General features: G+C 37.1%; 1 protein-coding gene across 13 annotated transcripts; it reads left to right on the top strand.

Moving 5' to 3' along the window:
• The first annotated feature begins 3,431 nt into the window (after window positions 1-3,431).
• Window positions 3,432-9,376, top strand: LOC104611191 (uncharacterized protein At2g39920-like). 13 transcript variants are annotated; one of them, XM_088898955.1, is made up of 6 exons: window positions 3,432-3,824; window positions 3,964-4,110; window positions 4,295-4,380; window positions 4,926-5,376; window positions 6,551-6,751; window positions 8,853-9,376. In XM_088898955.1, exons 3-6 carry the CDS (start codon window positions 4,311-4,313, stop codon window positions 9,019-9,021), a joined length of 891 nt encoding a protein of 296 aa, XP_088755081.1. In that variant the 5' UTR covers window positions 3,432-3,824; window positions 3,964-4,110; window positions 4,295-4,310; the 3' UTR covers window positions 9,022-9,376. The 13 variants fall into 13 exon arrangements, with proteins under 13 accessions (XP_088755081.1, XP_088755080.1, XP_088755082.1 ...); XM_088898954.1 differs by having other exon boundaries at window positions 4,279-4,380; XM_088898953.1 differs by having other exon boundaries at window positions 3,433-3,824; window positions 4,256-4,380.
• Window positions 9,377-11,487: the final 2,111 nt, after the last annotated feature.

Here is an 11,487-nt window from a genome sequence, read left to right as displayed (position 1 = left end):
GACCCCTAGACTCGATTATGATACTGGACTGGGTGTCGCATTGGGCTGTCTTTGATGTACCAATCAGTGAGATCCTTAGCGGGGTCAAAACCTGGGTATGTTGGGACAGTCTGAGAATTCATCTGAGTGGGTGATCATAGTGACAGGATCGGCCCCTTTGTCGGACAAAGGTAATGATCGGGGATGCACTCTTACTTATGGAAACCAAGACTACTGGCAGCCGATTTCAATCGTCGAGATTTGTTTTGCAAAGTATATTTTATATGAGATATAAAAGTATATATATTATGGCTTCTAAAATGTTTACAATAAGGTTTTAATTCCCGGGATCCATATAAGTAGAAAGTGCAACACTGTTCATTGCAGCCGAGGGAGAGGTCCTCTCTTGTCGGGCAGTGTATGATCGTTATGGGCTGAGAGGTTAAGTGTAAGACCATTGAGGATAATACCTGATGGGCTAATATTGCATCTGCCCACAGTCCTTGGGTATTACAAGGTGGCTTGGCCTAGGGACCACTTAGGGTAAGTGTTGGGCCCATAGAGCCCATTTGATGGGTTTCAAGGGGTGCACTGTCCATAATAGTGTATTTGGCCAGGCCTTGTAACAAAGGCTGGGCCAAACCCATGTGGCTGATGTGTAGATCAATGCTTGAGTCCCACGTCATACAAGGAAGCCCAACTGGACAACAGTTAAGGAAGGTTAAGTGAGTACATAAGCTTAATGGGTCTAAAGCCCATTTCAAACTGGGCTATTTAATTAGGTAATTAAGGGGCAAATTCAGAGAGTCCAGATCTGAATGTGATTCAGATCTAGAAACCTCCTAATGGGATTAAGAGAAAGCTAATCCAATCTGCAGATAAGATAAGGGTTTTTCCTTATCACCTAAAGAGATGACTGATCCAAATATGATTTGGATAAGCAGTTCCTAATTGGATTAGGAGCTGATCTTTTAGGTTAACAAATGAAGGAGGGGCAGCAGCCTTTAAGAGACACACATTCAGATCCTCTTCAGTGCTGAAATCAAGAAGGAAGAATTAAGCATCCCTACAGAATTCTTTCTTGCCGCCCTGTTTCCCAATTCGATCTCCAGTTGTGGGAGAAGTCAAGATTCGATCTTGACATCAGTTCTTTGAGAAAGAATTGATAGGAGGCTGTGTTCACGTGCCATCCTATTGATTCTTGCGAAGGACAAAGTTCTTGGAGAAGAACACTGCTGATTCTGCTCCATCCTGCACTGCGCCATCTTCAGTGGGAGCAGTCTTTGGATCCTTCCTTGGGCGTGAACACCTTCGTTGGGGGATACTATTTTTCCGTATCAGGTATAATCCTCTCCTACTCCTTTTTGGTTCAGATCTGGTTCAGTTTATGGTTCAAGAATGATCATTGAAAATATGATTTTCTAAATAGGGAATGCGATTCCCAGTTGAAGGGAGAGAAAATTTTTTGAAATTCACCCTCCTTATTCCGCAATCTTTGGGCGTCCATACGATGGATCTCTCATCCCTTCATACTGTGGCAAGGGTTTATACTGAAAATTTCCCTGGAAATTAGGAAGACGATTTTTTTTGGATAAATGAGCATAAGGCAGGTCTTATGCATGTGTACAAGTAAATTGTAAAAATATAAGTTGATATTGTATATCGAATTATGTTAGTAAAATTATTTTTTCCATCTAGGCAATTACCCAATGTTAATAAAATTAATTATTATTTTTGGGATATTCCAATCCCATTATATATACACATAATATTCTTGAGAATATTACTTATTGATATATACTTTTTTGAGAAGTTCACAATGATTAGTTTAACTTAGATCGATGAACAATTAATATTTCCTAGTTCAAAAAGCCATAAAAAGTTGTGTTCAAAAAAGGCCATTTTGCTGGTTCTGTAACCATGGATTGCTAGCATACAACGACAATGAAATCCTTCATTTCACATGGCATTACGGGCACGAATTGAGTACATGGCCACAAGCTAAGCTAAGTCTCAATTTGGATGGAAAGAGTACAAATACATACAAAATGTAAGGTTTTGCACTATCTTTCCAAAATAATACAAAATGATGGCAAATAAGAAGGACAAAGTCCAGTTGCCTGTCCAATGTTTAATTGTTTATGCATTAATTCAACTGAAAATTATATGTGTGTTACATAGTCAGATATAAATCACAACAATTCACTACCAAGCTAGAGGAAGTTAAGTTAAAGAAGATGGGATCAAATTTACACATCAGTGGAGGCTCTTTTAATTGTCCAAAAGATGCTGCTATTAACATGAGGAGCATAGAAAACAAGTTGACTGCTATTTTGATCAATCTTCATTGCTCGACCGAGGAGACGAACATTAATGATCTTACATTTTGGGAGAGGAGTTCTTTGGAATGTTTCATTACTGCAATCCAGTGAGAGAATGTGGCTTCGGGAGTCTGTCTTCCAATGCAAAATTCCACTGTTTACCAGTATTGAGACCTCCATTGTCGATGGTGTTAGTCTGGAAAGAGGCCCATTCGAATCTCTCCATGTATCACTGCATCTGCCATTAAAGCAACCTCTTAAACTAAGAATCTGACACTTAATGCCATACCAATGGCGAAATATGCATACCACCTTATAGTCTGCAGACTGCAGCGGAGTGAACAAATGCAAGCCCAAAAGTGCAACCGCTTGCAATGAACCCATTACACGGAGGAAGCCCTAACCATTGCCCAGTGATAGGATTAGTAATATGCAGAAGAGTATAATCGACCCAATTTTTGCACCAGTAGCAAACCATTACAACTGGCCCAGATTTGACCAGTGAAGAACCTGCTTAGGTCTCGAACCCTAATGTTTGCTCCTTCAATAGACATCAATTGTGTGTCGAACAGTGATCTCTTGGTGACAATTCGGTCCTGGATGAGTAAACAGGGCTTGGAGTGAAGGAGGTGTTCTTTGATGAACTGGGGATGCTTGATTAAGTTGAACCATTGGTTGCAGACATACCTGAACTTATGAAGCGATTCAGCAGGAAGTCTACTAAGGATGTTGCAGATGATTTGTTCTGGGATGTACATGTACTGGGTGGTTATTTTCTTTCTCCTCGTTTCCATCTCAGAACCAATTTCTCAACAAGATACAAGGAAATACCAAACAAATCCTTCTTCTTTCTTTCTTTCAGAAAAACGAGTTTGTTTCCTATATTGGTGGAAAACGTGTGCAAGTCAGCTTCCTACCAAAACTAAGGGTCTTTAAGTCAAAGTCTTAACAGTTCAAGGTCAGTTTGAAAATTTCTCACTGAAGGTCGTTTTGTGTTGTAGTACTAACTGCGGATGTGACTTATCCCCCACTCGCCTTTATAAGCAACGAATTTATGCAACTCACGGAAGCTTCTTCCTAAATTCGTATGGTATGTGCAATCGTCATTATGTATGTTATTGTTATGGAGAGAGGTATGTCAGTGGAGGTTTTCAGCCGTTGGATATGATCAAGGGCGTACCTTTGATGTGTTGTCGTGGCCCACCTTTAATTAGATGAAATGACGTGTTGGTGGGGCCACAGGCCACTGAATTACATCTAAGGCCATGATTTTCCATTTTAGCCCTGCGTTGAGTATGACTGTCGTAGCAAAAGTGAACTCAGTGATGACTGATGAACAGACTGGACTTCAGATTACCGCCGGAGCACGAGGAGACGAAAGATAGATTAGAAAGAGAAAGAGAGTGGGAGCGCTTTTGATCGATCGATGGCAGAATTTCAATTTCTCTTCTTTATATCGATTGATTCTCTTTCACATTCAACCCGGTCCAGGGATCACAACATCTTATTTCGTCTCGCTCTCAGGTAAGCTTCTTCCTGAATTACCTTCGATGTAATTTTCAATGGTTTGAATAATTCAATTAATGGTGCCCCTTTGGAATGAGTTGAATCCCCCTCCAAGTTACATCAGGTGTGGAGTTCTAATTTCCCAATCAATTGCCAGTTTTACAAAAAGGAAGTGACTATTGAAGGATGAATATGGAAATGGCCTGTCCAGATGGCCTCCTATCGAGTGGCATCTGAAATTGCTTAATCGATTTCAATGGAAATTGGAGCTTCTCATGCCTTCCAATTTTTATTAATGTGGCAGGCAAGGAATCTGAGCTATATTTTCTGTACCTTGGACATTGTTAACTTCCCATATTCTTAATTACCAGTCGTCTGATTTTGGGGTGCATTAAATATACCTGATTTTCTGTTTGTTTGGACTATTCATCTGTGAGAGGATCACATAGACTTTCTACTGGCTCCATCTCAGTGATATATTTCTTCAGATATACTACTTGAACCATGTCTTCTTTGGAAAATGAAATGGAGCGTGGGAACTCTACTCCAAGTCTTTTGAGTAGAGAACGTTCTGGTATGTTAATCCTAATAATTTGTCAGCTTCTTTTGAATGCATGCGTTTTTATTTTTTATTTTTATTTTTTTTAATTGATGAAGCTTCTGAAGTACCTAGTTTATTGACCATTAAAACCAGATGCCATTGGCAAATTGATTGACATGGTGCTTGTGGAGGGGAATGAGATCTACTATTCAATATGTCAATCGGTCCCATCCAATGACCTTGTATACAGAATTCAATTTGACTGGATGCATTTTTTGATGTGATGAATAACACGAGGAATGGGTCAGAAAAAGATCCAACCTGGATAGTTAAGATCACAAGTGGTATCAATTTGGCATATAATATTCCATTGGATCAGCTGAATGGAATATCAATATCTTTGCATGTCTGTACAATTGCCAATGCATCGGTAGACATGCAAAATACACCTAATGGCTGATACCAAGAATTTTTGGAAATACATTTGTCTTATGGTCACCTAATTGCCAATGCATTAGACCAATTGAATGGCATATCCCAGCAGTTATTTCTTTACCTTTTCTTCTTTTTGGGTGCAGAAATGGGAAGCAGTGGTTATTTGATAGAGCCAGGTTTCTATCTCACATCTTTAGCTGCAATAATCTTCATTGCAGCACTTGTAACAGTTGGGGTTTTATTTATAACGGTGCTGGTAGCATTGGCTGTCATGTTACAATCCTGTGAAAATAGGAATGCTGGGGTTATTGAGCTCAGGAAAACAATTGATGACTTTGATTATTGCAAAGCTTTTGCTCTACACGTGGAGGTTAACAACTTGGAACTGGATGAGTTTCCAACCATTTGTAAGACATATGCCATTTGGTACTTCAGAGAAGGTCAATATCTGAGAGATTTGAACTTGACCATGCTGGTTGCTGAGAGCTACTTTAGAAATTTGGCACCAGAGGATGATGGTTTGGATGTTATCTTGATTGATATAGATGATATGTTTCCCTCCAATCCTCATCATACACATCCATTGCTGTTGAGGTAATTTTTTTAAGCCCTCTTGACTTATTCTGTTGATAGCATTGTTTTCTCCACCTTCTTTTGAAGATTACTGTTGTGAGTAATAAAACATAAATGGCATCGATCTAAGCTTAAATCATATTTTCTGGGGGTTATGAAATATAAAATAGTCCAAACAAATTGGAGAAGAATATTCTTCTATGTTGTTTCCATATTTTCAGTATCAAGTCTGACCTTCTCTTCATGCCATGTTTGAATTCACATTTACTTTGTTTAGGGAATATTTTTACTGCTGGGTGCATGGTTTAGATCAATAATCTGCATATTCTGTCAATCATTACATAATGTCCTACTACTGTGAGAACATTGCCAACCAAAAATCAGATTCAGCTTTAAAAGCTAAATTCTCTTCCAATCTATTTTCTGATAGCCTCTCATTCTCCTATGAAATCCATCAAAATAATTGATAAAATAATTAAGAACTTCCATGGAGTTTGGGGATTCCTAAAATGATTATTTTGTGAACCAGATAACTATTAATAGGAAGAAGGAAGATTATGGCCTGGCATTAGAGAGTGACAGAAATACATAATTGTTATTTGTTAGGAAAGTTACTTTAGAAGTTTCCTGATGAATATCAAAGTGTTTGGCATTTAATCATTAAGAGAAGATATTGACTTTATGAGAACAATTGGGGAATTTACTTTAGCTAGTAGAGTGATTGTAAGGTGCCTTGGAAAGCTATAGATGCCATCCATCCACATTTTGAGAAAACGCATCAGGTATGATTCCATTTCCATTAGGACAGTGGAAAATTTTGGGTGGGAACTTGATCTAGAGAGATCCTTTTTTGCCTGGAATGCTCTAGGCTTCACTCCATATAAAAAGACATTTACCTAATGCTGGTATAAACAATCCATGGTATTGGGACGGTTGCACTGGAAATGGACCTAACCTCTGGCATGTTTAACATGAAGCTGCCACTCTCAAACTTGAGCCTGCGTTCTAACACTTGTCATCCCTAGACTGTACTCCATCTCTCTGCAAAAGCAAGTCCATCCTTGATTTGGTGGCTTTCTATCCAACTTACAGAGGCATGGGATGTCTATTTTCTATTTTCTTCTTGTATTAATTGATAAAGTTCTTTGATCATTATTGCTGATAAAATAGCTAATTTCCTGTCTTTTTGACACAGATCTGGACAGCATGACAGGAATGATTGTGTTGGAGAGGTGAGGCATCTGGCTCACATACGTTATCTAAGATTGTTAATGAAGCTCCAATCTAGTGGGTGGTCCCTGATCTTTATAACTAGGAAGACAGAGGAACAGTGTAATACTACCACAAAAGAACTCATTTCTGCAGGATATGGAGGATGGCCATCTTTGATTATGAGGTAACATGTCCTTGATCCTTTGGAAAACCTTGCAGAAAGAGGCTGGGCCTTGGCACAACAGTTGGGTTGTTCCATTTTGACCTGGGTGACCAGGGTTCAAATCTTGAAAACAGCCTCTCTGTATGTGCATGGGTAAAGCTGCGTATATCTGTTACTCCCCAGACCCCACATTGGTGGGAGCCTTGTGCACTGTGCTTCCCTTTATATCCTTGACCTTATGTAAATGGACAACAAGATGAAACAGGGATAAGTATTGAATTTCTAGTCTATATAAACCCCAACATCCCCCCTAATACCTACAAAAAAGAAAAGAAAAAGAAAAGATAGTCAACAAGATGAAACAGGGCTAAGTATTGAGTTTCTAGTCTATATAAATGGACAACAAGATGAAACAGGGATAAGCATTGAATTTCTAGTCTATATAAACCCCAACATCCCCCATAATACCTACAAAAAAAAAAAAAAAAACAGAAAAGATAGTAACTTGATTACTCTTCTATCCTGGGGATATTTCTAGGTTTTAAGGTTGTTCTAGTTAAGGATACTTCTATTATTGAACAACACTTATATCTTCAGTTTTCTGGAGATCTAGGGAACTGGATCCATTATGAAATTTTGCATGTTGAACCAGTATTTTAAAGTGTATGTGGCTCATGCCTGAAACAAGCACTTTCAGGAAAATGTGTGATCATTCATTCCTTTATATTCTCTTCCTATACAAACCATTTCTCTTATGCTTATTTTTTAGGTAATTCATGAAGCTTTAGCCTCATGCCCCATGCATCTAGATGCTTGTTTTTAAAACACTATGTAGAACTTATAGATGAATCAATGTGATTGTCCTCCATCTAGTGTAGAGAAGTTAATACGTGAAAATTGTGATCTTGTTTACCTTATATTCTCTGGGAGAATTTTTTCAAATTTTGTTTTGACACCTGAGAGATTTTCCTTTTCCTAACTTGAGTTAGAAAATCCAAAACGTTGATTGCTTGATTTACTTCATTTACTTGCACATGTGGTGGAACTTTTTGAGAAAATTAATCAACTATTCTCCAAATAGCATGGGTAATCATTTGTCATATTTTGTTTTGATTTGATGGCCACAAATGGCTTTACAAGGTTCTTTTGAAGGCCATGGTGGTCAAATTGATGATCATTATAATCTCCAAGGGAAAAGCTCAAGCTGGGGTACCTGAAAATTGCTTTTGTGACACTGTTGTCAGTGGACCCTTGAAGAAGTTCCAAAAACCTAACCCAGAGTTTATCTTAACCACTTCAGGATATGGATGAATACATCTTCCATAGTTGGTACATGTACCCTTTTTATGGTGCCTGTGAACTAATTCTATATATTGAATCTATTATTACATCTTTAAAATAAGAAGACAAAAAGAAAAGAAAATCTGAGTTCACAATTTTACCATTGGACTGGGAACCTATAGCTTTTAGACTCCTTACTTTGCATGTTCTGTAGTTTCTTTGGATTGTGCAGGATACAATTCTTCCTTGGGCGAGACTTTCTAGTGCTTTTGATCCCAAACTTAAGGAAAGAAAATGGCATTTCTATATTGACTACCATTGGTTGACTGTTTCTTATGCTTATATGCACGCATCAATGCGGATATTTTTGTCAGGTCCCTCTGCATCTTTGTCCTTTTTAAACTCATTATCTTTTGATCAACTTCCACATTAGATTTACCTTGTCGGAAATCTGAACAACCTAATCCTTCAACTAGTGTTAAGAGAGACGACTCTACAAGAATTACCTCAGTTTTTTCATTGCATTTTTCTAATGGATTTATATTCAGTTCTGAACTTATGTGAACCTAGATGGATCCTTTCTTGGGTCCATTTGTTGGTGGATTTAAATATTCCCTATTTGTCTTAATGGTCCGATTTGTAATACCCTGGAGGTAGTTTTTTCCAGCACTGTTACTAACTTGAGAGGTTAGCAAAATCAGTACACTACCTCGTGTGCATGGTTGTGTAATGGAGTCTGAGCATTTTATTTTTCCTTCCAAAGACCAGTATTTTTTTTAATGTTTGTGTGATATTCACGAGTGTTGCCAACAAGCTTGGTTGAAGGCTATTGTTCTTGCAGATCGGATGATGAGATGCAAATGGATATCTGGAAATTCTTTTCCAAAAGAAGGGCAGAACTGCTGAATCAAGGTTTCCGTATTGCTAGTGTTATTAGCTCTCGGATGGATGCTTTAACAGGCCCATTCTTAGGAAAGCGTAATTTCAAGCTCGCAAATCCTATATTCTGAGGTAGAGCCTCAGATTGAAACAGTGGAACTACAACAGAATACATTTGAGCAAGGTGGAAGAAGGATTGCTCATGTGTGTGTGTCACTGTATGTGTGTGTGTGGGGGCGCTCTGTTTGGATGGTAGGCACCTCATATCATCTATAACATATATAAAGGATGTTTTCAGAACCTTTTTAATTTTGGTGGGGGAGGGGGAGGGGGTGGATCCCCTAGCCCCTGCGTTCCACGGTGTTGACAACCTTGTCACTTATACTGGCAGATGACAACCTCTTGTATATAATAGGTATTTTTTATGGCATGAAGAAGCCATTTGCTCAATTTATTCTCATCTATAATAAAATATTGAATTATCGATAGATTTTGTTCTATTTTCTAACATTAACTTCCGTCGTCTCCACAGTCCTCAAATTTTGTCTCAGAGAAAGCTTTTAGCATATGCTTGTATTGTATAAGCTTTTACTTGTGTACTCTCAAAGCCCGAAGAGGTTTAGCTTTAAGCTTTTTTGGGTCAGCTTTTATTACTCCAATCATGTTTGATGAATGACTGAATGCTATTGCGCCTCCAAGTTTTTAATCTATATTACTATTATATATAATTACGAACGAGTTGGTAGAACTTTTTTTCTTGACTAAAATGGCTCTGTTTTTTTTTTCTATTAAAAATACCCATAGGGAAGAAAATGTAATGTGAACTATTACTTTTTACCTTATTTAGTTCCATCTCATTAAGTCTTTTATTTAAGGCATTAACTCTCATTCTCTCGGTTAGTATGTTGGCTGGTTCGCTCTAACACTGATATGGATTTGATTTCCGCAACTACCAACTTGGGGGAGGGGGTTATTATTTAGTAGGGTGCATGTAACACCAAATGCCAAAAAAAGAAAAACAAAATTCTCATTCTCTCACACTAAATCTTATATCTAATATATTTTTTCTCACCAATAAATTCTACTAATTAGATATATATCTAATACTTTTAACAATAAAATTCATGTTTTTTAAAACAGACCCAAAAATAAAATTATTTTTTGTAGGTGGTGAGTAAGCAATTTAACCATCTCAATGGTGAAATAGTAAATAATAAAATTATTTTTTGTAGGTGGTGAGTAAGCAATTCCATGATATCATAGTTAAATAATAAAAATGGTGAAATAGTAATAGATACAAAAATTAAAAAATGAAGAAAAGTTTGAGAACATCTCTAATACTTTTCATTAATCATATTAAAGAAAAATGTGTAATAAACAAGAATTGCTTTTATTGATGATAGAAATGAAATACACAATTTTAAACTGATGCAAAAATAAAATATTTTCCTATTTGATGTTAAGTCAATAGTTCAACCTTTCCAAGTAGATGGGATCAGCACCTAACACCAACCTCGCAGCATGTCCAAGTCACATATTGTGAACATTTCCCATACTTGTATGTTGTTATTCATGGGAGCATGTTCCGAATGCACAGGAGGATTAGACCTGTTATAGGCAGGGCTTTGGGCTCGACTTTATACGGTTTCGGGCTCAGGCTTTGGGCCAGACCTATTAAAATTTTGGCAAAATCCAAGCAGTCCAGCCCATTAACAGGTCTAGGTGGAATGTGTTGTGAGGTCAGTGTGAGAACTATGCTTTTTAGGAGTAAATTCTGATTCCTTTTCAAGTCAATTGTGTCAATCCTTAATGAATAATTAAATAATAAATTATAAAAAGATAGAACACAAAAAATTGCAAAAATATTACATAAATTTTGTAAAAGAAATTTAAGCACATCTATAATATTTTATATGCATCATATTGAACAGAACAAATATGATAAATAAAATAATTTTTATATAGAAATATTAAAAAATTAGTAAAAATAAATATTAAAAAAATTTGGACAGATATCATCATCATCATTTTACGTGCATATGATGCACTTTCTTTTTTTTTTTGCCCTAAAGTATATGAACTTATGAAGCAAAGTTGGCACTATAGAAAGAAATCAACTAGCTAATGGCAATTTTGCAAAAGAAGAACTAGCTAATGGCAAGTGTCACAACTCACAACCTGCTGACTGGTGTTCAACAATTTTCAATTCTAAATTTTACAACCACTTAATCGATATGCATCATTAGGCATTGTTTGCATGATTAATTAGTCGTCAAACAAGTCTCACACCACTTGCTTACAATAAGAAAGATGGTCTATAATGAAACCATTGGGCTATTTAGTCACAGCTGTGGTAGTAATGGGTAAACCCGATCGCTCAGTTATCCCAATTCCCACGGAGTTCGGATCTGCTCCTCATACCGATCTTACGGTATGTGTTGATTGTACATCAGGAATATCTTCTATATTTGTATTTAATATTTATGGAGAAATGTTTCCAATACACAGTAGGATGTGATTGTGCACGATCTGGAAGCTTCTAGCTGTAAGATGATCTAGACCTTAGTCGTATGGTGAGTTGGACCAAACTGCAAGAT

This window comes from Nelumbo nucifera, chromosome 2 (assembly GCF_055504915.1).
Source record: "Nelumbo nucifera cultivar China Antique chromosome 2, China Antique-T2T, whole genome shotgun sequence".
NCBI classification, from domain to species: Eukaryota; Viridiplantae; Streptophyta; class Magnoliopsida; order Proteales; family Nelumbonaceae; genus Nelumbo; species Nelumbo nucifera.
This window is presented reverse-complemented; position numbering and strand designations above follow the sequence as displayed.